This window comes from Oncorhynchus masou, chromosome 13 (genome assembly GCF_036934945.1).
Source record: "Oncorhynchus masou masou isolate Uvic2021 chromosome 13, UVic_Omas_1.1, whole genome shotgun sequence".
Classification (NCBI taxonomy): Eukaryota; Metazoa; Chordata; class Actinopteri; order Salmoniformes; family Salmonidae; genus Oncorhynchus; species Oncorhynchus masou.
Genome location: NC_088224.1, coordinates 24,244,803 through 24,271,778, shown reverse-complemented (window position 1 = coordinate 24,271,778; position 26,976 = coordinate 24,244,803). Strand labels below are relative to the sequence as shown.

Below are 26,976 nucleotides of genomic sequence, written 5' to 3'. Positions count from 1 at the left end.
GAACAAAATTTGAGAGATAAATGGAAAATATCTGGGATCTTTTACATGTTGCGTTTTATATTTTTCATAAGTGTAAGATTGCTCTCTGTGAATTACATTCTGGATCGATCAAATGTAAAAAAAAACAAAAAACAACATCCGTTCAACAATTTAATAATTGTGATACAATCAATGCTAACAATGTCAGCAGTGTGTAGATTAGAAAATCAGATCAAATACTCAATATGAAAGAGACCACAGCCGTTAGAAAGGTGACCTGTCAAAGCAGCCACAGTTTATTCTGCTCAAACACTACAATACATATATGTATATATATATATATATAATCATTTCATATCCATACAAAACTCAACTGGAGTATATAAATGATGCTTTTAAATCAGTACAGTACCTCTGATACAGCTTTGGCACAATACATTGCCTGTGGTATACTGTGTGTGTGTAACAGCTTGAACACTGGTTGCATCTCAATCAACACAGTCCGGTGGGGTTGTGCAAGTAGAGGTGGGGGGGGGGATTAAGTGTGTTTATGTGTGGGGGTTATGTAAGTTTAGGTTGGGTGGGGGTTATGTAAGTTTAGGTTGGGTGGGGGTTATGTAAGTTTAGGTTGGGTGGGGGTTATGTAAGTTTAGGTTGGGTGGGGGTTATGTAAGTTCAGGTTGGGTGGGGGTTATGTAAGTTCAGGTTGGGTGGGGGTTATGTAAGTTTAGGTTGGGTGGGGGTTATGTAAGTTTAGGTTGGGTGGGGGTTATGTAAGTTTAGGTTGGGTGGGGGTTATGTAAGTTTAGGTTGGGTGGGGGTTATGTAAGTTCAGGTTGGGTGGGGGTGTGTTAGTATTTTCCCGCCCACCCCTGGCTGCTGATGTTGCTACAGCTGGAGGCATGGCAGCCGGTGTGTAGAGGGGGAGGGGGTATGGGACCAGGGGGACAGGTTGGAGATACCATACAGCAGTAACCCCCCTCACCCCGCGACATGAGACCAGTCTGGGGGTACGATACCCCCACACCACCCTGAGGGAGAGATTCAATTTAGGCACAGATTTGATTAGTAGCCTGACAACACTGCAACTTTAATTCAACACTGAGGAATTACAGTGGTCAGTTTATTAGGTACACCCATCTAGTACCAGGCCGGACCCCCCTTTGCCTCCAGAACAGCTGGAATTCTTCAGGGCATGGAAAGGTTGCTCATTTGGTCTAATATAAGCCATTTAGCAGACGCTTTTATCCAAAACGACTTACAGTCATCCTGCAGACATTTTACCTTCCACACCATTACACCCCCACCACCAGCCTGTACCGTTGACACCAGGCAGGATGGGCCATGGACTCATGCTGCTTACGCCAAAGCCTGACTCTTCCATTGGCATGACGCAACAGAAACCGGGATTCGTCGAACCAGGCAATGTTTTTCCACTCCTCAATTGTCCAGTTGGTGATTGCGTGACCACTTGAGCCAGCTCTTCTTGTTTTTAGCTGATAGGAGTAGTACCAGGTGTGGTCGTCTGCTGCAATAGCAAATCCGTGACAAGATCCGACAAGTGCGTTCCGAGGTGCCGTTTTACATACCACTGTTGTACTCTCACCAAGGAGCTGTTTCCGCCCACAGGACTGTCGCTGACTGGATGTTTTTGTTTGTGGCACCATTCTCTGTAAACCCTAGATATTGTCAAATGTGAAAAGCGCAGGAGTTCGTTTCTGAGATACTGAAACCGGCGCGTCTGGCACCGACTATCATACCATGCTCAAAATCACTTGGGCCACTCGTTTTGCCAATTCTAACGTTCAATCAAACAGTTACTGAATGCTTCGATGCCCGTCTGCCTGCTTTATACAGCAAGCCACAGCTACGTGGGTGGTGTACCTAATACAATGGCCACTGAGTATATGACACTGTGGTTGTCATAGTTACCTGTGTTACACCGCATGGGTGGGAGGAGCCAGGTGGATGAGAACCCAGCAATCTTTGGGCTTGGCTCTGAGGCAGCTGCAAACTCATCATCCCCTGGTAGGTCTGCTGCTGATTGGCTATGACAGGAGAGTAACCTACAAATACACACAGAGACAGATATACAGATAAACGCCCAGCAGATTATTCGTAAAACATCAATCAATTGCTTGTTTGTTTAAAGCTAATTCAAAGCTGTATCATTTGCTGTAATATCTGACAAATGGAGGACTAGCAGCTAATCAGGATCTCTCTGTAGAGTAGAAGCAGCAGGAAAAGAGACCGGTTCACTGTGAGACCTCAGACTAAATCTCTTACAGTGTAACGGCCCCCCTCCCTACTGCCGCACGCACACACACACACGTACGTACCTGTAGGCTGTATGGCCTGGGTAGGTGTGGCAGGTCTTTGGGGTGCTGAGGTAGGATACTGAGTAGTAGAGTAGTAATACACAGGCACCTACAGTACAGAGTTCAACATCATGTCAACACATGGGACTATTCTATCATTCTACGATTCTATGCTACCATTCTATTATGATTGTGTTGTGTTATTCCTACCTGAGTTGGAGGGGGTTGGCAGTAGCTGGGGGGGTTGTGAGGAGGGGGAGGGGCGGTATAGACATAACTCTGTGTGGGAGAGGCTAAGGGAGGGTATAGAGACGGAGCTTCCACCAATGGCTGACAGCTCACAGTAACGTGACCAAACTGAGACGACAGGTCCTCGCTCTGAGGACCACAGAGAGCATGTTAACAAAGACACGCAGACAGACATAATACATTTATACTGTTCATGCATACACTGTTATATCCACAAAAACACATGCATGAAAAAAACTTAGTACCGTAGAGTATTGCAACTGCTGGGGGGGATAAGAGACGGACGAATATTGAACCACCTGAGAGAAAGCATTGTTATTGCCAGTCTTCTATTACAAAAACAGGCTCTGTTTATTACTATTATCAACACGGCTGGAACACAATTTGGCTGATCGGGTTGCATGGACAGGACTGTTTATACAATTAGTATAACTAATGAATAGGTAGATTATTGTATTTGTATTCAAATTCTATTTGGTTACTGTGCAATCAGTGTTTTACCTGAGGGACTGTGTGGCCAGCCATTGGCTGCTGCGGCAGAGGGGCCTGCTGCTGAGGCTGGCTTCTTGTTGGCTGCTGGGGGTCGGGGGGGTTGTAGATGGCAGGACTTCCGTCTGGGTTCAAGAAGGGCAGGCCTGGGGTTAGAGGTCAAGGTTAAACTCACAATTCCCTTTTCACATATACATGCATGTGTATGAGTGTGTGTGTGTGTGTGTGTGTGTGTGTGTACCTGTATGTGGGTTCAGTAATATACTTCCTGGTGGAATCCCGTTCTCCATTGGCACCGTGAGGTAGTTGGAGCCTGTGGTGGGGGCATGGTCATCTGAGAGTGAGAGATAAAGAGAGAAAGATGACAGATGAGGAGGTAAAGGGAGGAAGGAGGAGAGGAGGAGGGAAAGGGAGAGAGGAGGAGAGAAGGTGGGAAAGGGAGAAAGGAGGAGAGAAGGTGGGAAAGGGAGAGAAGGTGGGAAAGGGAGAGAGGAGGAGAGAAGGTGGGAAAGGGAGAGAGGAGGAGAGAAGGTGGGAAAGGGAGGAGGGAGGAAAGAGGAGGAGGTGGGAAAGGGAGAGAGGAGGAGAGAAGGTGGGAAAGGGAGAGAGGAGGAGAGAAGGTGGGAAAGGGAGAGAGGAGAAGGTGGAAAAGGGAGAGAAGATGGGAAAGGGAGAGAGGAGGAGAGAAAGTGGGAAAGGGAGAAAGGAGGAGAGAAGGTGGGAAAGGGAGAGAAGATGGGAAAGGGAGAGAAGGTGGGAAAGGGAGAGAGGAGGAGAGAAGGTGGGAAAGGGAGAGAGGAGGAGAGAAGGTGGGAAAGGGAGAAAGGAGGAGAGAAGGTGGGAAAGAGAGAGAAGATGGGAAAGGGAGAGAAGGTGGGAAAGGGAGAGAGGAGGAGAGAAGGTGGAAAAGGGAGAGAGGAGGAGAGAAGGTGGGAAAGGGAGAGAGGAGGAGAGGAGGTGGGAAAGGGAGAAAGGAGGAGAGAAGGTGGGAAAGGGAGAGAGGAGGAGAGATTGTGGGAAAGGGAGAGAGGAGGAGAGAAGGTGGGAAAGGGAGAAAGGAGGAGAGAAGTTGGGAAAGGGAGAGAGGAGGAGAGAAGGTGGGAAAGGGAGAGAGGAGGAGAGAAGGTGGGAAAGGGAGAAAGGAGGAGAGAAGGTGGGAAAGGGAGAGAGGAGGAGAGGAGGAGAGAAGGTGGGAAAGGGAGAGAGGAGAGAAGGTGAGAAAGGGAGAGAAGATGGGAAAGGGAGAGGAGGAGAGAAGGTGGGAAAGGGAGAGAGGAGGAGAGAAGGTGAGAAAGGGAGAAAGGTGGAGAGAAGGTGGGAAAGGGAGAAAGGAGGAGAGAAGGTGGGAAAGGGAGAGAAGGTGGGAAAGGGAGAGAGGAGGAGAGAAGGTGGGAAAGGGAGAGAGGAGGAGAAAAGGTGGGAAAGGGAGAGAAGGTGGGAAAGGGAGAGAGGAGGAGAGAAGGTGGGAAAGGGAGAAAGGAGGAGAGAAGGTGGGAAAGGGAGAGAAGGTGGGAAAGGGAGAGAGGAGGAGAGAAGGTGGGAAAGGGAGAGAGGAGGAGAAAAGGTGGGAAAGGGAGAGAGGAGGAGAGAAGGTGGGAAAGGGAGAGAGGAGGAGAGAAGGTGGGAAAGGGAGAGAGGAGGGGAGAAGGTGGGAAAGGGAGAGAGGAGGAGAGAAGATGGGAGAGGAGGAGAGAAGGTGGGAAAGGGAGAAAGGAGGAGAGAAGATGGGAAAGGGAGAGAGGAGAAGAGAAGGTGGGAAAGGGAGAGAGGAGGAGAGAAGGAGGGAAAGGGAGAGAGGAGAGAAGGTGGGAAAGGGAGAGAGGAGGAGATAAGACGGGAAAGGGAGAGAGGAGGAGATAAGGCGGGAAAGGGAGAGAGGAGGAGATAAGGCGGGAAAGGGAGAGAGGAGAGAAGGTGGGAAAGGGAGAGGAGGAGAGAAGGCGGGAAAGGGAGAGAGGAGAGAAGGTGGGAAAGGGAGAGATGAGAAGAGAAGGAGGGAAGGGAGAGAGGAGAGAAGGTGGGAAAGGGAGAGAGGAGGAGGGAAAGGGAGAGAGGAGAGAAGGTGGGAAAGGGAGAGAGGAGGAGAGAAAGGGAGATGAGGAGGAGATAAGGTGGGAAAGGGAGATGAGGAGGAGAGAAGGTGGGAAAGGGAGAAAGGAGGAGAGAAGGTGGGAAAGGGAGAGAGAAGGAGAGAAGGTGGGAAAGAGAGAGAGGAGGGAGAGAAGGTGGGAAAGGGAGAGAGGAGGAGAGAAGGCGGGAAAGGGAGAGAGGAGAGAAGGTGGGAAAGGGAGAGAGGAGGAGAGGAGGAGGGAAAGGGAGAGAGAAGAGAAGGTGGGAAAGGGAGAGAGGAGGAGAGGAGGAGGGAAAGGGAGAGAGAAGAGAAGGTGGGAAAGGGAGAGAGGAGGACAGAAAGGGAGATGAGGAGGAGATAAGGTGGGAAAGGGAGATAAGGAGGAGAGAAGGTGGGAAAGGGAGAAAGGAGGAGAGAAGGTGGGAAAGGGAGAGAGGAGGAGAGGAGGAGGGAAAGGGAGAGAATGTGGGAAAGGGAGAGAGGAGGAGGGAAAGGGAGATGAGGAGGAGGAGATAAGGTGGGAAAGGGAGAGAGGAGGAGAGAAGGTGGAAGAAAGGGAGAGAGGAGGAGAGAAGGTGGGAAAGGGAGAGAGGAGGAGAGAAGGTGGGAAAGGGAGAGAGGAGGAGAGAAGGTGGGAAAGGGAGAGAGGAGGAGAGAAGGTGGGAAAGGGAGAGAGGAGGAGAGAAGGTGAGAGAGGAGAGAAGGTGGGAAAGGGAGAGAGGAGGAGAGAAGGAGGGAAAGGGAGAGAGGAGGAGAGAAGGCGGGAAAGGGAGAGAGGAGAGAAGGTGGGAAAGGGAGAGAGGAGGAGAGAAGGAGGGAAAGGGAGAGAGGAGAGAAGGTGGGAAAGGGAGAGAGGAGGAGAGGAGGAGGGAAAGGGAGAGAGGAGAGAAGGTGGGAAAGGGAGAGAGGAGGAGAGAAGATGGGAAAGGGAGAGAGGAGGAGAGGAGGAGGGAAAGGGAGAGAATGTGGGAAAGGGAGAGAGGAGGAGAGGAGGAGGGAAAGGGAGATGAGGAGGAGGAGATAAGGTGGGAAAGGGAGAGAGGAGGAGAGAAGGTGGGAAAGGGAGAGAGGAGGAGAGAAGGTGGGAAAGGGAGAGAGGAGGAGAGGAGGAGAGAAGGTGGGAAAGGGAGAGAGGAGGAGAGAAGGTGGGAAAGGGAGAGAGGAGGAGAGAAGGTGAGAGAGGAGAGAAGGTGGGAAAGGGAGAGAGGAGGAGAGAAGATGGGAAAGGGAGAGAGGAGAAGAGAAGATGGGAAAGGGAGAGAAGGTGGGAAAGGGAGAGAGGAGGAGAGAAGGTGGGAAAAGGAGAGAGGAGGAGAAAAGGTGGGAAAGGGAGAGAGGAGGAGAGAAGGTGGGAAAGGGAGAGAGGAGGAGAGAAGGTGGGAAAGGGAGAGAGGAGGGGAGAAGGTGGGAAAGGGAGAGAGGAGGAGAGAAGATGGGAGAGGAGGAGAGAAGGTGGGAAAGGGAGAAAGGAGGAGAGAAGATGGGAAAGGGAGAGAGGAGAAGAGAAGGTGGGAAAGGGAGAGAGGAGGAGAGAAGGAGGGAAAGGGAGAGAGGAGAGAAGGTGGGAAAGGGAGAGGAGGGAGATAAGACGGGAAAGGGAGAGAGGAGGAGATAAGGCGGGAAAGGGAGAGAGGAGGAGATAAGGCGGGAAAGGGAGAGAGGAGAAGGTGGGAAAGGGAGAGGAGGAGAGAAGGCGGGAAAGGGAGAGAGGAGAGAAGGTGGGAAAGGGAGAGAGGAGGAGAGAAGGAGGGAAAGGGAGAGAGGAGAGAAGGTGGGAAAGGGAGAGAGGAGGAGGGAAAGGGAGAGAGGAGAGAAGGTGGGAAAGGGAGAGAGGAGGAGAGAAAGGGAGATGAGGAGGAGATAAGGTGGGAAAGGGAGATGAGGAGGAGAGAAGGTGGGAAAGGGAGAAAGGAGGAGAGAAGGTGGGAAAGGGAGAGAGGAGGAGAGAAGGTGGGAAAGAGAGAGAGGAGGAGAGAAGGTGGGAAAGGGAGAGAGGAGGAGAGAAGGCGGGAAAGGGAGAGAGGAGAGAAGGTGGGAAAGGGAGAGAGGAGGAGAGGAGGAGGGAAAGGGAGAGAGAAGAGAAGGTGGGAAAGGGAGAGAGGAGGACAGAAAGGGAGATGAGGAGGAGATAAGGTGGGAAAGGGAGATAAGGAGGAGAGAAGGTGGGAAAGGGAGAAAGGAGGAGAGAAGGTGGGAAAGGGAGAGAGGAGGAGAGGAGGAGGGAAAGGGAGAGAATGTGGGAAAGGGAGAGAGGAGGAGGGAAAGGGAGATGAGGAGGAGGAGATAAGGTGGGAAAGGGAGAGAGGAGGAGAGAAGGTGGAAAAGGGAGAGAGGAGGAGAGAAGGTGGGAAAGGGAGAGAGGAGGAGAGAAGGTGGGAAAGGGAGAGAGGAGGAGAGAAGGTGGGAAAGGGAGAGAGGAGGAGAGAAGGTGGGAAAGGGAGAGAGGAGGAGAGAAGGTGAGAGAGGAGAGAAGGTGGGAAAGGGAGAGAGGAGGAGAGAAGGAGGGAGAAGGGGAGAGAGGAGGAGAGAAGGCGGGAAAGGGAGAGAGGAGAGAAGGTGGGAAAGGGAGAGAGGAGGAGAGAAGGAGGGAAAGGGAGAGAGGAGGGAGAGAAGGTGGGAAAGGGAGAGAGGAGGAGAGGAGGAGGGAAAGGGAGAGAGGAGAGAAGGTGGGAAAGGGAGAGAGGAGGAGAGAAGATGGGAAAGGGAAAGGGAGAGGAGGAGAGGAGGAGGAGAAAAAGGGAGAGAATGTGGGAAAGGGAGAGAGAGGGAGAGGAGGAGGGAAAGGGAGATGAGGAGGAGGAGATAAGGTGGGAAAGGGAGAGAGGAGGAGAGAAGGTGGGAAAGGGAGAGAGGAGGAGAGAAGGTGGGAAAGGGAGAGAGGAGGAGAGGAGGAGAGAAGGTGGGAAAGGGAGAGAGGAGGAGAGAGAGGTGGGAAAGGGAGAGAGGAGGAGAGAAGGTGAGAGAGGAGAGAAGGTGGGAAAGGGAGAGGGAGGAGGAGGAAGATGGGAAAGGGAGAGAGGAGAAGAGAAGGTGGGAAAGGGAGAGAGGAGGAGAGAAGGAGGGAAAGGGAGAGAGGAGAGAAGGTGGGAAAGGGAGAGAGGAGGAGATAAGTTGGGAAAGGGAGAGAGGAGGAGATAAGGCGGGAAAGGGAGAGAGGAGGAGATAAGGCGGGAAAGGGAGAGAGGAGGAGAAGGTGGGAAAGGGAGAGGAGGAGAGAAGGCGGGAAAGGGAGAGAGGAGAGAAGGTGGGAAAGGGAGAGGGAGGAGAGAAGGAGGGAAAGGGAGAGAGGAGAGAAGGTGGGAAAGGGAGAGAGGAGGAGAGGGGGAGGGAAAGGGAGAGAGGAGAGAAGGTGGGAAAGGGAGAGAGGAGGAGAGAAAGGGAGATGAGGAGGAGAGAAGGTGGGAAAGGGAGAAAGGAGGAGAGAAGGTGGGAAAGGGAGAGAGGAGGAGGAGAGAAGGTGGGAAAGCAGGGGGAAGAGAAGGTGGGAAAGGGAGAGAGGAGGAGAGAAGGTGGGAAAGGGAGAGAGGAGGAGAGAAGGTGGGAAAGGGAGAGAGGAGGAGAGAAGGCGGGAAAGGGAGAGAGGAGAGAAGGTGGGAAAGGGAGAGAGGAGGAGAGGAGGAGGGAAAGGGAGAGAGGAGAGAAGGTGGGAAAGGGAGAGAGGAGGAGAGAAGATGGGAAAGGGAGAGAGGAGGAGAGGAGGAGGGAAAGGGAGAGAATGTGGGAAAGGGAGAGAGGAGGAGAGAAAGGGAGATGAGGAGGAGGAGATAAGGTGGGAAAGGGAGAGAGGAGGAGAGAAGGTGGGAAAGGGAGAGAGGAGGAGAGGAGGAGAGAAGGTGGGAAAGGGAGAGAGGAGGAGAGAAGGTGGGAAAGGGAGAGAGGAGGAGAGAAGGTGAGAGAGGAGAGAAGGTGGGAAAGGGAGAGAGGAGGAGAGAAGATGGGAAAGGGAGAGAGGAGAAGAGAAGGTGGGAAAGGGAGAGAGGAGGAGAGAAGGAGGGAAAGGGAGAGAGGAGAGAAGGTGGGAAAGGGAGAGAGGAGGAGATAAGACGGGAAAGGGAGAGAGGAGGAGATAAGGCGGGAAAGGGAGAGAGGAGGAGATAAGGCGGGAAAGGGAGAGAGGAGGAGATAAGACGGGAAAGGGAGAGAGGAGGAGATAAGGCGGGAAAGGGAGAGAGGAGGAGAGAAGGAGGGAAAGGGAGAGAGGAGAGAAGGTGGGAAAGGGAGAGAGGAGGAGATAAGACGGGAAAGGGAGAGAGGAGGAGATAAGGCGGGAAAGGGAGAGAGGAGGAGATAAGACGGGAAAGGGAGAGAGGAGAGAAGGTGGGAAAGGGAGAGAGGAGGAGATAAGACGGGAAAGGGAGAGAGGAGAGAAGGTGGGAAAGGGAGAGGAGGAGAGAAGGCGGGAAAGGGAGAGGAGGAGAGAAGGCGGGAAAGGGAGAGGAGGAGAGAAGGCGGGAAAGGGAGAGAGGAGAGAAGGTGGGAAAGGGAGAGAGGAGGAGAGAAGGAGGGAAAGGGAGAGAGGAGAGAAGGTGGGAAAGGGAGAGAGCAGGAGAGGAGGAGGGAAAGGGAGAGAGGAGAGAAGGTGGGAAAGGGAGAGAGGAGGAGAGAAAGGGAGATGAGGAGGAGATAAGGTGGGAAAGGGAGATGAGGAGGAGAGAAGGTGGGAAAGGGAGAAAGGAGGAGAGAAGGTGGGAAAGGGAGAGAGGAGGAGAGAAGGTGGGAAAGCGAGAGAGGAAGAGAAGGTGGGAAAGGGAGAGAGGAGGAGAGAAGGTGGGAAAGGGAGAGAGGAGGAGAGAAGGTGGGAAAGGGAGAGAGGAGGAGAGAAGGCGGGAAAGGGAGAGAGGAGAGAAGGTGGGAAAGGGAGAGAGGAGGAGAGGAGGAGGGAAAGGGAGAGAGGAGAGAAGGTGGGAAAGGGAGAGATGAGGACAGAAAGGGAGATGAGGAGGAGATAAGGTGGGAAAGGGAGATAAGGAGGAGAGAAGGTGGGAAAGGGAGAAAGGAGGAGAGAAGGTGGGAAAGGGAGAGAGGAGGAGAGGAGGAGGGAAAGGGAGAGAATGTGGGAAAGGGAGAGAGGAGGAGAGGAGGAGGGAAAGGGAGATGAGGAGGAGGAGATAAGGTGGGAAAGGGAGAGAGGAGGAGAGAAGGTGGAAAAGGGAGAGAGGAGGAGAGAAGGTGGGAAAGGGAGAGAGAAGAGAAGGTGGGAAAGGGAGAGAGGAGGAGAGGAGGAGGGAAAGGGAGAGAGGAGAGAAGGTGGGAAAGGGAGAGAGGAGGAGAGAAGATGGGAAAGGGAGAGAGGAGGAGAGGAGGAGGGAAAGGGAGAGAATGTGGGAAAGGGAGAGAGGAGGAGAGGAGGAGGGAAAGGGAGATGAGGAGGAGGAGATAAGGTGGGAAAGGGAGAGAGGAGGAGAGAGAAGGTGGGAAAGGGAGAGAGGAGGAGAGAAGGTGGGAAAGGGAGAGAGGAGGAGAGGAGGAGAGAAGGTGGGAAAGGGAGAGAGGAGGAGAAGATGGGAAGATGGGAAAGGGAGAGAGGAGGAGAGGAGGAGGGAAAGGGAGAGAATGTGGGAAAGGGAGAGAGGAGGAGAGAAGGTGGGAAAGGGAGAGAGGAGGAGAGAAGGTGAGAGAGGAGAGAAGGTGGGAAAGGGAGAGAGGAGGAGAGAAGGAGGGAAAGGGAGAGAGGAGGAGAGAAGGTGGGAAAGGGAGAGAGGAGAGAAGGTGGGAAAGGGAGAGGAGGAGAGAAGGCGGGAAAGGGAGAGAGGAGAGAAGGTGGGAAAGGGAGAGAGGAGGAGAGAAGGAGGGAAAGGGAGAGAGGAGAGAAGGTGGGAAAGGGAGAGAGGAGGAGAGGAGGAGGGAAAGGGAGAGAGGAGAGAAGGTGGGAAAGGGAGAGAGGAGAGAAGGTGGGAAAGGGAGAGAGGAGGAGAGAAGGTGGGAAAGGGAGAGAGGAGGAGAGAAGGTGGGAAAGGGAGAGAGGAGGAGAGAAGGTGGGAAAGGGAGAGAGGAGAGAAAGTGGGAAAGGGAGAGAGGAGGAGAGAAGGTGGGAAAGGGAGAGAGGAGGAGAGAAGGAGGGAAAGAGGAGGAGAGAAGGTGGGAAAGGGAGAGAGGAGGAGAGAAGGAGGGAAAGAGGAGGAGAGAAGGTGGGAAAGGGAGAGAGGAGGAGAGAAGGAGGGAAGAGGAGGAGAGAAGGTGGGAAAGGGAGAGAGGAGGAGAGAAGGAGGGAAAGAGGAGGAGAGAAGGTGGGAAAGGGAGAGAGGAGGAGAGAAGGTGGGAAAGGGAGAGAGGGAGAGAAAGTGGGAAAGGGAGAGAGGAGGAGAGAGGTGGGAAAGGGAGAGAGGAGGAGAGAAGGAGGGAAAGAGGAGGAGAGAAGGTGGGAAAGGGAGAGAGGAGGAGAGAAGGAGGGAAAGAGGAGGAGAGAAGGTGGGAAAGGGAGAGAGGAGGAGAGAAGGAGGGAAAGAGGAGGAGAGAAGGTGGGAAAGGGAGAGAGGAGGAGAGAAGGAGGGAAAGAGGAGGAGGAGAGAAGGTGGGAAAGGGAGAGAGGAGGAGAGAAGGTGGGAAAGGGAGAGAGGAGAGAAAGTGGGAAAGGGAGAGAGGAGGAGAGAAGGTGGGAAAGGGAGAGAGGAGGAGAGAAGGAGGGAAAGAGGAGGAGAGAAGGTGGGAAAGGGAGAGAGGAGGAGAGAAGGTGGGAAAGGGAGAGAGGAGGAGAGAAGGAGGGAAAGAGGAGGAGAGAAGGTGGGAAAGGGACACATTAAAGTACATGGAAAAGGATCAGGATTGTAGTTCAATTAAATTAGATTATTTTCTACCTCGTGCGTCCCAGCTGTGATTGGTTGGTCGGGCCTTGGGGGCGGGGTTTGGCCTCTGATAGGCAGAGTCTGAGTCTGTGCTGCTCCAGGGTCGGGGGTCGTTGCTATAGCGACCTGAGTCAGTGCTGCTCCAGTTACTATAGCGACTATAGTCAGTCTCAGTGCTGCTCTGTCGGCTTGAGCCTGAGTTACCCCTGGTACCCCTGAAGGACACACAGACCAGCAACTGATTTAGACTAGTAAACTGGTCATTAAATGCCCGGTAGTGTGTTCAGCTAAACGCTACTAGTACGGTCAAGATTCAGTACCACTCAGCCACCAGTCGAGAGCACACTCACCTAAAGAGCTGCCTTCTCTGGGTCGCAGCATAGGGGCTACCATCCTCTATAGACCTGCAATAACGACACACAATAATCATCACAATGTTATTAAAACCATTGGGGAACATTAAGAAAAAAACGTCAACCCAACTTTATTTACGTCTAACATAAAAACAATATTACCTGGTCTCCTGGGGACAGGCAGGCTGTGGAAGACAGAAGAAAGAATAAGATGTTTGTTTGTGTGTGTGTGTGTGTGTGTGTGTGTGTGTGTGTGTGTGTGTGTGTGTGTGTGTGTGTGTGTGTACCTCCTGGTTGAATATCCTTTCTCTAGCTCTCTGGTACTCCTCCTCTCTCTCTTCCATTGATTTGCTCCGCCTCTCCTCGCGTAGTGGGTGGAGCCTCGCCTGGTGGGGGCAGGATAAGAACACAACCTCTCAAAATCTGGAACTCTGACAAGGACCTCTAAAAGCTGTCCAAATATACAAGCTTATATAGTGCTTACATGCTACTAAGAAAGAAAGACAGACAGACAGACAGACAGACAGACAGACAGACAGACAGACAGACACCTGGTTGTCTTCTGCGTTGTCTCTCTTCAGTATGGTTCTCCACTGAGTCTCCTCTCCTCTCTCCTCCTGGACATAGTCCATAAACCTCTGCTCTGGTCTACACACATACAGAAATAGAGAATAATACAACAACAATAATATGTCCTTCAGACACATTTATGTCCAAAGTCTTATAGTAGTGAGGACACACGTTATTGTATGGGTGTCCCCCGCGGGAATCAAACCCACGATCCTGTTGTTGCAAGCGTACTGATATACCACAGAGTAGAGAGAGTTACGTACATGCGTGTGTTACTGGTGCTATTGATGATGACAGATTTGCCAGTCTGGTCCACATTGTGTTCCATGCCAAAGTAGGCTGCTACCCGGTGGACCAACATACGATGGTAGGAAGACATGTGAGGGAATTTCTTATAAGGACTGAGAGAGGGAGAGAGAAGAAGATGGGAGGGGATGACAGTCCTGCTTAGATAACACATTGAAGTAAATACAGTAAATCATATTTGCATTAAAACAAAAATTATGGCCACACACACACACACATACCCGTTGTCTGTGATGAAGTCGATCATGTCCTGCTCCAGTTTCAACAGCATCATCCTGTCCCTGAAAGATGACAACACCATGACATCATATTATTACCATGACATCATTGCCAGCTAAGCAGTTACATACACACACACACACACACACACACACACACACACACACACACACACACACACACACACACACACACACACACACACACACACAGTTTTTTGTACCTGGGATTGCTGTTCAGGGTGGTGATGATAAACTGGTGCAGGTCAATCCCAGTAGAGTCTGTGTATTCCTGACTGGTGTCTGAGATAATTAGCGTGGGCACATTTGGCTCTTTGCTCTGCTCTTCCTCCTCGTTGTCATGGCAACCTGGCAGCATGGTGACTTCAACAGAGCTCTAAAACATCAAACATCACATGATGTGTGTGTTGTGCGTGTTTTGTGTCTGTGTGTGTGTGTGTGTGTTACCTGGCTGTCTTGGGTGGTGTCAGGAGGGGATGGTGGGAATGACTCCTCACACACAGCCATGCTCCTCACCAACCTGCCTTTGGCCTGAAACAAGCAACAACATTAACCAATGAAATAGCCTCAGAAGTGCAAACCCTGTCCACCCGGGGCTAAATCAAGGCTGACACAGTGTACATACACAATAGTAATATATATGGCTCTACGTAGGTGTGACAGAAACAGAGTCTACCTTGGTTCTCTTCCTGGCTGGTTGCCCCTGGTTACTGACAGGTTTCTGTGGGACAAAATGTGACAAATCATCACACAGTGACATCACATGGCATTCCTCAGGGACCACCAGTCATGTCACCTATCTGATCTATAATAACAACACCTCATGAAGTCACAAGTCTTACCTGCTGCTCCACCTTTCTGTTGTCATGGTGACACTCATCCTCTGTGGCAAGGGGGGGTGAGGATGGCAGAGCGGAGGGGCATAACTCGTTACATGACCTCAGCCCTGAGGATTCTGGGACGATCGCTTCAGACATCCTCTCTGAAAACTACAAAACACACACGTCAGTTACTGATATAAACTCACACACACCTACTTAATGTCACTTGCAGATCCCATAGAACGGCTTTTACATATGCTGCCTCTCTCTGACCTCCTTCCCCCTGTACAACACACTCCATGGCTGCCTAGTTGGGTCTAAGAGTGTGTGCATGAGCGTGTGTGTACATAGTAAATGTGTGTGCGCAGTGAGTGTATGCGTAACGTGTGTATTCTTAGGCTTTTCTTAGTAACAGCAGCTGTGGGAGGCATCATCCGATCTGCCGGCAGCAATATTCCCAGAATTCCGAGCTGAGCTCCTGATCCCACTTGTGGGAAAAACCACATTCCGGCCAGCGCTCCAATCCCTTGGACAGGAACACTTATTCCTGTAACACCATAGTGTCATAGGGAACACTTATTCCTGTAACACCACAGGGTCATAGGGGACACTTATTCCTGTAACACCAGTGTCATAGGGGTAATTTATATATGGAACACCACCCTATTAGAGTTATGATTACTAATGTTGCATCTAAAGAAGTTTGTCTAATAGATAGTTTGGGCAGACGTGGTCTACGTTTCAAATGGCACCTATTTCCTTATGTAGTGTCTGGTCCAAAGTAGTGCACTGTATAGGGAATAGAGGTGCCATTTGGGACAGAGCCATGGCTACAAAGAAAGTGTATTACATAGATCCAGAAAGAGGGGTAAAGAGATTTAGGGATACGGACAGAGAGAGATGGGAGAGAGAAAGGATACAGAAAAAGATGGGGAGAAGCAGTGATGAAAAGAGAGAGAGATCAGAGAGAAAGCTCAGAAAGAGGGATAGAAAAGAGGGTAGGGAAAGTGTAGAATCAGCAGGAAGAGGAGAGTGGAGCATATGGCTGCTGGGTTGAACTGATCACCATGGTAACAGAGCTTTATGGGAGGCTTTAAGGAGGGGAGAGAGGAGAGTTTTAGCTGAACACTGCAGAAGCTGTGACATGCTGGTTGGAGTGTGACAGATGGATGCGGGACACAGGGACCTGTGTCTGTGTGTGTTTAGGCCTGTGCACCATCATTCATCTGCTGATCCAACTGCCCCTGTGCCCGAGGAGAGAAAAGTTTAGTTACCAGTTCTTCACCTGCAGAAAAAGTGGTTTTGCACACCATATCGAGTAGCCAACTAAACTATACTGAACAAAAATAGAAAAGCAACAATTTCATTTCTTTACTGACTTAGTTCATATAAGAAAATCCGTCAATTGAAATAAATGAGGCTCTAATCTATGGGTTTCACATGAGTGGGCAGGGGCACAGCTATGGGTGGGCCTGGGAGGGCATAGACCCACCCACTTTGGAGCCAGGCCCACCTAATGGGGAGCCAGGCCCACCTAATGGGGAGCCAGGCCCACCTAATGGGGAGCCAGGCCCACCTAATGGGGAGCCAGACCCACCTAATGGGGAGCCAGGCCCACCTAATGGGGAGCCAGACCCACCTAATGGGGAGCCAGGCCCACCTAATGGGGAGCCAGACCCACCTAATGGGGAGCCAGGCCCACCTAATGGGGAGCCAGACCCACCTAATGGGGAGCCAGGCCCACCTAATGGGGAGCCAGGCCCACCTAATGGGGAGCCAGACCCACCTAATGGGGAGCCAGACCCACCTAATGGGGAGCCAGACCCACCTAATGGGGAGCCAGGCCCACCTAATGGGGAGCCAGACCCACCTAATGGGGAGCCAGGCCCACCTAATGGGGAGCCAGGCCCACCTAATGGGGAGCCAGACCCACCTAATGGGGAGCCAGGCCCAGCCAATCTGAGATTTTTTCCCCCACAAAAGGGCTTTATTACAGACAGAAATATTCCTCAGTTTCATCAGCTGTCCGGGTGGCTGGTCTCAGACGAAGCTGGATGTGGAGGTCCTGGGCTGGCGCGGTTACACGTGGTTGGCGGTTGTGAGGCTGGTTGGACGTACTGCCAAATTCTCTAAAATGATGTTGGAGGCGGTTTATGGTAGAGAAATGAACATTCAATTCTCTGGCAACAGCTCTGGTGGACATTCCTGCAGTCAGCATGCCAATTGCACACTCCCGCAAAACTTGAGACAATTGTGGCATTGTTATGTGGCAAAACTGAACATTTTAGTGTGGCCTTTTATTGTCCCCAGCACAAGGTGGACCTGTGTAATAATCATGCCATTTAATCAGCTTCTTCATATGCCACACCTGTAATGGGGATGGATTATTGTGGCAAAGGAGAAATGCTCACTAACAGGGACATAAACAAATTTATGCACAACATTTGAGAGAAATAAGCTTTTTGTTTGTATATAACATTTCGGGGATATTTTATTTCAGCTCATGAAACTTGGGACCAACACTACATGTTGCGTTAATATTTTTGTTCCGTGTAGTTCTGGGGGGCAAAAGTTTAAAAAAACTGTATAACGTTGTGTCCGACCTTGTACGGCCAACCCGAGTCTGGAACCTTACAACAACAACAACACTTGGTACCTGCAGTGGGCTAACCACTGGTCAACCAGAGTCATGGTTGACTGGGGGCCACACATGAACGTACAGTGCACTCAAAGTATTCAGGCCCCTTGACTTTTTCCACATTTTTATTACATTACAGCCTTATTCTAAAAAAAAAATCTTCATTAGTGTACACACAATATTCCATAATGACAAAGCACAAACAGGTTTTAAGAATTATTTGAAAATGTAAAAAAATAAACAGAAATATCACATTTACATAAGTATTCAGACCCTTTACTCAGTACTTTGTTGATACACCTTTGGCAGCAATTATAACCTTGAGTCTTCTTGGATATGACACTACAAGCCTGGCACACCTGTATATGGGGAGTTTCTCCCATTCTTCTCTGCAGATCCTCTTAAGCTCTGTCAGGTTGGATGGGGAGCGTCACTGCACAGCTATTTTCAGCTCTCTCCAGAGATGTTCAATCGGGTTCAAGTCCGGGCTCTGGCTGTGCCACTCAAGGACATTCAGAGACTTGTCCCGAAGCCACTCCTGTGTTGTCTTGTCAGTGTAATTAGGGTTGTTGTCCTGTTGGAAGGTGAACCTTCGCCACAGTCTGAGGTCCTGAGTGCTCTGGAGCAGGTTTTCATCAAGGATCTCTCTGTACTTTGCTCCGTTCATCTTTCCCTCGATCCTGACTAGTCTCCCAGTCCCTGCCGCTGAAAAACATCCCCACAGCATGATGCTGTCACCACCATGCTTCACCGTAGGGATGGTGTCAGGTTTCCTCCAGACGTGATGCTTGGCATTCAGGCCAAAGAGTTCAATCTTGGTTTCATCAGACTTTCATAGAGCCAGCTCTAGGAAGAATCTTGGTAGTTTCAAACTTCTCCCATTTAAGAATGATGGAGGCCACTGTGTTCTTGGGGACCTTCAATGCTGCAGAAATGTTTTGGTACCCTTCCCCAGATCTGTGCCTCGACACAATACTGTCTCGGCGCTCTACAGACAATTCCTTCGACCTCATTGCTTGGTTTTTGCTCTGATTGTGGGAACTTATATAGACAGGTGTGTGCCTTTCCAAATAATGTTCAATCAATTGAATTTACCACAGGTGGACTCCAATCAAGTTGTAGAAACATCTGAAGGATGATAAATGGAAACAGGACGCACCTGAGGTCAATTTCTAGTGTCATAGCAAAGGGTCTGAACGCTTAAGTAAATATGGTATTTGTTTTTTATTTGTAATACATTTGCAAACATTTCAAAACACTTGTTTTGGCTTTGTCATTATGAGTGTTTATTATTATTATTATTATTATTATTGAGTGTAGATTGATGAGGGAAAAATGTATTTAATCCATTTTAGATTAAGGCTGTAACGTAACAAAATTTGGAAAAAGTCAAGGGGTCTGAATACTTTATGAATGCACTGTATGTGTATATCATATTTCTCTGTAGAATCCACTTGACCCACTGAGACAGAGCTGATATAACCATAGTGGCCAGTCAAGCTACTATTCAGGGTGTGTGTGTGTGGCATTCCTGTGCCCTGGCTGAGCTAAGCCACATGATATTTTTACCCCTATAGACCTCCTGCTCACAACCTTCATTGGGCTGTCAACTAAACCTCTCTCTCCTTACCCCCCACCCCCTCTCTAACTCTCTCCCTCTGTCTACCTCTCCCTTTCGCTCTCTCCCTATCTGTCTCTACTTCCCCCTCTCACTCTCTTTTTCTTTATTTTTTCTCTCTCTGGGAGGACAGGAGCACACACCGTCACTGCCAGTTCACCACGTATTTCAGCTGCTGTTTGACCTAATTTTTCCTCTGGTAAACCGAAAAGGTCTGCGTACAGGGCCCATTTAGCAAAACTTGTCCAAATAAATGAATTGTCAAGGACAAAACCAGTATCTGGTGTTCGTGGACATTTAGCACACATTTAGTAACAATATCTGACCATGTGGACTTGTCTGTCAGCCCTCAGTATGAAAATAGGTAAAGCCATTTGGCCGGGGGATGACTAACCCATGGATATAGGTTTATCTATAAAAACTGCAACAACCCGAAGGCGAAGACACAGCACAACTCGATAGCACAGCGACATAAACAACAATAACATCATCATCAACCACAACCACAACATCAACAGCCACTCCAGTAAACAGTGGGAGTGTGTGTTTATTTTACCTCGCGGGAGATGATTTGTAAACCAGGAGCTCCTCGAGCGCCGTGTCCGTGTCAAATCTCCCCTCAGACGCTCGGGTCGGCTCTTTTTAGAGGTGTATTTTTGAGTGAGTCCACTACGCGCCTTTCGCTTTTCTATCTGTCAGACACCGGCACAGTGCACGAGCTGCCTCTCTCTCCACCCACACGCTGTATCTCCAACACACACACCAGCTCTGCTGCCTGACACTGAAAGGCACGTGCACAAAATTCTCTCTCTCTCTCCCTTTCCCATCTATCTCTCGCACACACAGTAGCCTAGTTGTCACCTGCTAGTCTAGGTTTAGGCGGTATGGTTGGCACGGCGTGCAGAGATGGAGACTGGGTGTCGGCCTCATCTCCCCATGGCACACTGTCAGAAATAGACCCACCTATTATATAAAGTCTATTAGAAAGAGGACAGCTGTGTGTGTGTGTGTGTGTGTGTGTGTGTGTGTGTGTGTGTGTGTGTGTGTGTGTGTGTGTGTGTGTGTGTGTGTGTGTGTGTGTGTGACACTCAGCTGGTACATCAGCTATAGCTCTCTAGTGCGTCTGTACTGTGAGGTGTTTACTGTAAGTGTAAAATTGCTGGAGCTTTTGGGGAAGAGAGCAGAGCAGCCTAATACAATTTACTGTATGCTACATATTAATGTACTCTACTTAACTTGGTTTGTAAGGACATCCTTTGAATACTCTGCGTGTGTGAATGCGTGCGTGTGTGTGCATGCATGTGCATGCGTGCACCTGCTATAACACACCTGTCTCATTGTGGCTTAGTGGTGGGTAACGAACGTTTGCATAGAACAGCTAGAGGTTTTCTTACTCCCCTTTAATCTCTCATTTCCTTCTCTGCTTTCACTCCCCCACTCTCCCTCTTGGCTATTTATCTAGACAGAGGGAAAGAAAGAGAGACAGAGAGAAAGGTATAATTATTGTTAACTGTCCTGAACTAATTTGCAGAAAGAAACTGTAAAAAAGTCCTTCTCAAGTGTGTGAAAACAGCACTTTAGACGCTAGAGAGACAGCGAAGGGGGTGGGAGGTGAGGAAGAGAGAGAGCTCTCAAGCTTACACATTTTAGGCCAACAGGTCTCAACACTCTCAGTATCATGAAGATGATGGTGGTGATATGATGATGATACGACAAACACGATGATGGCTATTTATATTTGTTCCTAATGAATTGAGATTTTTTGCCGACATAGCAACAGTCTCTATGGATACTCAGCAGTTAGATACCAGAGCAGATCAACCTATCTAGTCTTCTGAACTCTCTTATTATGGGCTGCGGTTCCCAGAGCCTGACCTGTGTGTTTGTGTGTGTGTTTGTGTGTGTGTGTGTGTGTGTAAGCGTGCACGCATACGTGTGCGTGTCTAACCCGAAGTCCCCACAAGAATAGTATTTGACCAACTGGGGACATTTTGTTTATCCCGAAAGAAATACGAGCTATGTAGATATTTCATAAAAAATCTGCCGTTTCCAGCTACAATAGTCATTTACAACATTAACAACGATCAATTTGATGTTATTTTAATGGGTAAAAAAAATGCTTTTCTTTCAAAAACAAGAACATTTCTAAGTGGTAATGTGTATAGTAGTGTGTATATATATATATATATATATATATGTATTAACCCAAAAAATATATGGGGGATTGGAAAGCTATAATCTATCTGCAATATTAAAGCTGATCTAACCCCTGAAAAAAAAAACATTTGTATTTTATCCCCATACAGTCCAATACCACTTCTAGGGGGTTTAGGGTTAAGAATTAGCTTCAGGAACTAGGGTTTATTTGGGGAATTTATCTTTACTTAACAAGGCAAGTCAGTTCTCATTTACAATGACGACCTACACAGGCCAAACCCAGATGATGCTGGGCCAATTGAGCGCCGCCATATGAGACTCCCAATCATGGCCGGTTGAGATACAGCCTGGATTTGAACCAGGGTGTCTAAAGTTACGCCTCTAGCACTGAGACACAGTGACATAGACCGCTGCGCCACTGGGGAGGTTAAGTTTTTGTGTTAAGGTTCGTTTTTTGGGTTACGGTTAGGTTTGGGAAAATAGGATTTTGAATAGGACTGAATTGTGTGTCCCACAAGGTTAGTTACACAAGAAGTGTGTGTGTGTGTGTGTGTGTGTGTGTGTAGGCCTGACTATGAGTGACAGGTCATCACAGACACACTCAGATTAATTAACATAGAGTAGGCAGTTTATCTTTCTCTCTGTTTCCCTATTTCTCTATCACTGTTTCTGTATCTTTCTCTCTTCATCTCTGTCTCTCTACCTTCCTCTATACTGTATCTATCTCTTCAATCTGTAGGAGGAAACAAGTTAAAAGAGAAAGGAGAAAACAATATTGTGTGTGTGTTAGTGTGTGAACGTGCATGTGTGTGAGAGTGAGGGAGAGAGAGAAAGATGGAGCTGACTATAGTGTAGCTAACCTAAATTAGAGTAAGATCCTGTATGTAATTTAGGCTACTGTATGAGCCTTTTCTAGGTTTATGTTTATACTACTAAAGATGGGTCAGTCAGCTGTGTGTCAGTGTTTCTGCTACTCAAGACGGGTCAGTCAGCTGTGTGTGTCAGTGTTTCTGCTACTAAAGACGGGTCAGTCAGCTGTGTGTCAGTGTTTCTGCTACTAAAGACGGGTCAGTCAGCTGTGTGTCAGTGTTTCTGCTACTAAAGACGGGTCAGTCAGCTGTGTGTCAGTGTTTCTGCTACTAAAGACGGGTCAGTCAGCTGTGTGTCAGTGTTTCTGCTACTAAAGACGGGTCAGTCAGCTGTGTGTGTCAGTGTTTCTGATACTAAAGACGGGTCAGTCAGCTGTGTGTCAGTGTTTCTGCTACTAAAGATGGGTCAGTCAGCTGTGTGTGTCAGTGTTTCTGCTTGTCTTGGCCTTCCTCTATTTCTGATGTCCATCCAGTTAGATTTCTACCTGAAATTGTCAACTGTGCTGTGATGCTTCACAAAAGTACTGAAAATGTCTATTCTCATCGTTTCTACAGAATGTAAATTAAAGATAAACATTTTTTACTTTAAAGACGGGTCAGTCAGTTGTGTGTCAGGGTTTCTCCAACTAAAGATGGGTCAGTCAGCTGTGTGTGTCAGTGCTTCTGTTAATTAAGACAGGTAACTCAGCTGTGTGTGTCAGTGTTTCTGCTACTAAAGACGGGTCAGTCAGCTGTGTGTGTCAGTGTTTCTGCTACTAAAGACGGGTCAGTCAGCTGTGTGTGTCAGTGTTTCTGCTACTAAAGACAGGTCAGTCAGCGTTTCTGCTACTAAAGAAGGGTCAGTTAACATTTATGCTAGCAAAGACGGTTCAGTCAGCTGTATGTCAGTGTTTCCGCTACTAAAGATGGGTCAGTGAGCTGTGTGTGTCAGTGTTTCCGCTACTAAAGATGGGTCAGTCAGCCGTGTGTCAGTGTTTCTGCAACTACAGACAGGTCAGTCAGCTGTGTGTGTCAGTGTTTTTGCTACTAAAGACGGGTCAGTCAGCCGTGTGTCAGTGTTTCTGCAACTACAGACAGGTCAGTCAGCTGTGTGTGTCAGTGTTTTTGCTACTAAAGACGGGTCAGTCAGCGTTTCTGCTACTAAATACGGGTCAGTCAGCGTTTCTGCTACTAAATACGGGTCAGTCAGCGTTTCTGCTACTAAAGACGGGTCAGTCAGCTGTGTGTGTCAGTGTGTCTGCTACTAAAGACAGGTCAGTCAGCGTTTCTGCAACAAAAGACAGGTCAGTTAGCGTTTCTGCTACTAAAGAAGGGTCAGTTAACATTTATGCTAGCATAGACGGTTCAGTCAGCTGTATGTCAGTGTTTCCGCTACTAAAGACGGGTCCCACAGCTGTGTGTGTCAGTGTTTCTGCCTCGAAAGACGGGTCAGTTAGCTGTGTTTGTTAGTGTTTCTGCTACTAAAGACAGGTCAGTCAGCTGTGTGTCAGTGTTTCTGCTACTAAAGACGGGTCAGTCAGCTGTGTGTCAGTGAGAGGGACAGTTAAGCCCTCAGATATGATAAGTGAGTTTCAGGCATGGCAGAATCCACAGAGACTGACACTGGAGAACCGACAGCAGAGTGTGTGTGTTCATTGGGGAGACAGTGCGTCAACAGTGCCACCTGCTCCAAAGGGGCGAAGGCCAGAGGAACACACGCACGCACACTGTTGGTTTTACTATCCAAGTGGGCACCAACAAATGTATTCTCATTCAAAATCCTATTTTCCCTAACCCTTAACTTACCCTAACACCAAACCCCTAAAATTAAACCTAACCCCTAACTGTAACCCTAACCCAGGGGTTATTAAACCTTTTCAGGCTGGGACCCAAATTAGAAATTCTGTGTTTTCCTGGGACCCAAGCTTATGAAAACATGCAACTATATGTAAATATCTGTACTTTTCATATTGCCCTTATGCCTAAAACAAATGCAAAATAGACAAATAGTAAATAACAATGAAATATAATAATATTAATACAGTTGAAGTCGGAAGTTTACATACACCTTAGTTAAATACATTTAAACTCAGTTTTTCACAATTCCTGACATTTAATCCTAGTAAAAATTCCCTGTCATAGGTCAGTTAAGATCACCACTTTATTTTAAGAATGTGAAATGTCAGAAAAATAGTAGAGAGAATTATTTATTTCAGCTTTTATTTCTTTCATCACATTCCTAGTGGGTCAGAAGTTTACATACACTCAATTAGTATTTGGTAGCATTGCTTTTAAAGTGTTTAACTTGGGTCAAACTTTTCGGGTAGCCTTCCACAAGCTTCCCACAATAAGTTGGGTGAATTTTGGCCCATTCCTCCAGACAGATTTGGTGTAACTGAGTCAGGTTTGTAGGCCTCCTTGCTCACACATGCTTTTTCAGTCCTGGCCACAAATGTTCTATAAGATTGAGGTCAGGGCTTTGTGATGGCCACTCCAATAACTTGACTTTGTAGTCCTTAAGCCATTATGACACAACTTTGGAAGTATGCTTGGAGTCATTGTCCATTTGGAAGACCCATTTGCGACCAAGCTTTAACATCCTGACTGATGTCTTGAGATGTTGCTTCAATATATCCACATCATTTTCCTTTCCTTTCCTTTCCTCAGGATGCCATCTATTTTGTGAAGTGCACCAGTCCCTCCTGCAGCAAAGCACCCCCACAACATGATGCTGCCACCCCGTGCTTCAAGGTTGGGATGGTGTTCTTCGGCTTGCAAGCATCCCCCTTTTTCCTCCAAACATAACGATGGTCATTATGGCCAAACAGTTCTATTTTTCTTTCATCAAACCAGAGGACATTTCTCCAAAATGTACAATCTTTGTCCCCATGTGTAGTTGCAAACCGTAGTCTGTCTTTTTTTATGCCGGTTTTGGAGCAGTGGTTTCTTCCTTGCTGAGCGGCCTTTCAGGTTATGTCGATATAGGACTTGTTTTACTGTGGATATAGATACTTTGGTACCTGTTTCCTACAGCATCTTCACAAGGTCCTTTGCTGTTGTTCTGGGATTGATTTGTACTTTTCACACCAAAGTATGTTCATCTTTAGGAGACAGAACATGTCTCCTTCCTGAGCGGTATGACGGCTGCGTGGTCCCATGGTATTTATTGTTTGTACAGATGAACGTGGTATCTTCAGGCGTTTGGAAATTGCTCCCAAGGATGAACCAGACTTGTGGAGGTCTACAATGTTTTTTATGAGGTCTTGGCTGATTTCTTTTGATTTTCCCATGATGTCAAGCAAAGAGGCACTGAGCTTGAAGGTAGGCCTTGAAATACATCCACAGGTACACCTCCAATTGACTCAAATTTTGTCATTTAACCTATCAAAAGCCTCTAAAGCCAATTTTCCAAGCTGTTTAAAGGCACAGTCAACTTAGTGTATGTAAACTTCTGACCCACTGGAATTGTGATACAGTAAATTATAAATGAAATAATATGTCTGTAAACAATTGTTGGAAAAATTACTTGTGTCATGTACAAAGTAGATGTCCTAACCGATTTGCCAAACCTATAGTTTGTTAACAAGAAATTTGTGGAGTGGTTGAAAAATTAGTTTTTATGACTCCAACCGAAGTGTATGTCAACTTCCGGCTTCAACTGTAGCTATTCATGTTTATGTTTCCCCATTAAAAACACTTACAGTGCATTCAGAAAGTATTCATACCCCTTGACCTCTGGAGCAGGTTTTCATCAAGGATCTCTCTGTACTTTGCTCTGTTCATCTTTGCCTCGATCCTGACTAGTCTCCCAGTCCCTGCCCCTGAAAAACATCCCCACAGCAAGAACAAATTTGTTCCTAACTGACTTGCCTAGTTAAAAAAAGGTTCAATAAAAATATATATTTTTAAAGACTAATGTAACAAAATGTGGGAAAAGGGAAAGGGTCTGAATAGTTTCCTAATGCACTGTATTCATCTGTCTCGGTTGGAACTACTACTGTTCAAATAGAAGAAATCATTTTCATTCTGAACTGGAATAAGCTGATTGATCACATCACACAGATGTAGACCAGAAAACACAGACACAGGGTCAGTTTTTGATAGTGCAACCCTAAGTAACAGTACAGAAGAAACATGATCAGGCCTACTGTACATCTTACTGTAGAAATTATTGTTGAAAAAAAAAATAGGTTGGAACAGTTGTTAAAAATACAATAAATAATTTGCATTCTGAATTGGCATACACTGACTGATCACATCACACAGATGTAGACCAGAAAACACACACGGTCCTAATGAGAGGTGTGTGGCTGGTTGAAGCTTTCAACAAGCATTTCTATTCTGGACTCAGTTTTTAACAGTGCAATCCTGAGGTCATGCTCGGCATGGAGTCTGTTTCTGTACATGTTTTTTAAGTACACCAGAGTTGAGAACCCTGACTCACTGCCAAACTGGATCAGAACATCTACTGCTTTCTCAGTCAGGTAGGAGACCGCTTCCTGCTGTAGATGAGCAACCCAGAACTGTGTGTGAGTTTGCCTCAAAAAGCATCTTGCTTCAATCAGTTTACTCCAATTCAGAATAACAATTATTACTTGTATTTTAACAGCAACAGTTCCAACCTAGACTTGTTTATACCAATCCTTTCTACAGTAAGATATACAATAGGCCTGATCCTTTTATCTTCATAAGTACTGTAACTTAGGTTTGCACTATTAGTATAGCAAGCTAGCTTGCTTACTTTGGCTAATATTAGCAATCTAACTAACGTTAATAGCTGTGTACAAGGGAATTATTGGAAAGAGAAATTCACAACTACTACTTTGGTAGTATTCCATTGTTCCTGTTTATAAAACGACAACAATGCCTTGCAAGTTGACTTACTTTTCCACTGTCGAGGCACTGTTACCTGAAGCATTCAGCCCTGCTCTGAAAGAACTCCCTGGGTTTTACTGTCATGCTGTGGATGTTTGGTCAGGACCTGTCGTTTCTAATTTGTTTGATTTGAGAGACTCATTACTAAGCACTTCCCCGCACAAAGCACATTGTGGGCGCACCTCGTTATTTCTCAAAGTTTGTATGGAACCAAGAGAGAGAAACTCATCGCTGTATTTGCGTTTCATGACGATTGAGCTGTCAGAACTTGTGGCGAGCTTGACTCCATTTGATGACATCGGCGAGTGAGACAGCGCGTCATCTGCTGCTGAACTTAAGCGCTGCATCGTGTGCATCGCGGAGTGATCTTCAAGAAAACTTAATTTAAAGAAATCTTGGCAAACTGCGAAGCACACGGGCATCTCCCTCCCACCGCGCAGTTGACAAATTTACACCGAAAGCGCAATGAACAGAGTCCATTTGCACTTGGCCAAATCAATTCCAGTAATAATGAAATAATTATACATTTACTCTAACACGTCGCGACCCCCCTTCATATCCTTGTCCACTGCCGTTATGGCTGAGTCATCAGGGACAGTTTAACATATCACAGAGACAGACAGACATAGACCTGACACAACAATGCAACAACTGTCGGTGTGT

General features: G+C 48.1%; 1 protein-coding gene across 3 annotated transcripts; it reads right to left on the bottom strand.

Annotated features, from left to right (window-relative positions):
- Positions 1-239: 239 nt before the first annotated feature.
- arpp21 (cAMP-regulated phosphoprotein, 21) lies at positions 240-26,689 on the bottom strand. Of its 3 annotated transcripts, XM_064983277.1 has the most exons (20): positions 26,323-26,689; positions 19,763-19,891; positions 14,199-14,345; positions 14,033-14,077; positions 13,804-13,887; positions 13,560-13,732; positions 13,339-13,398; positions 13,075-13,212; positions 12,793-12,889; positions 12,529-12,627; positions 12,404-12,426; positions 12,239-12,292; positions 11,901-12,103; positions 3,277-3,369; positions 3,048-3,181; positions 2,792-2,845; positions 2,508-2,675; positions 2,319-2,406; positions 1,912-2,045; positions 240-1,010 (listed from the first exon to the last, which is right to left on the bottom strand). In XM_064983277.1, the coding sequence occupies exons 2-20, from the start codon at positions 19,769-19,771 to the stop codon at positions 831-833; spliced, it is 1,983 nt and encodes a 660-aa protein (XP_064839349.1). In that variant the 5' UTR covers positions 19,772-19,891; positions 26,323-26,689; the 3' UTR covers positions 240-830. The 3 variants fall into 3 exon arrangements, with proteins under 3 accessions (XP_064839349.1, XP_064839351.1, XP_064839350.1); XM_064983279.1 differs by lacking the exon at positions 19,763-19,891; XM_064983278.1 differs by lacking the exons at positions 19,763-19,891; positions 26,323-26,689 and adding an exon at positions 18,990-19,094.
- Positions 26,690-26,976: the final 287 nt, after the last annotated feature.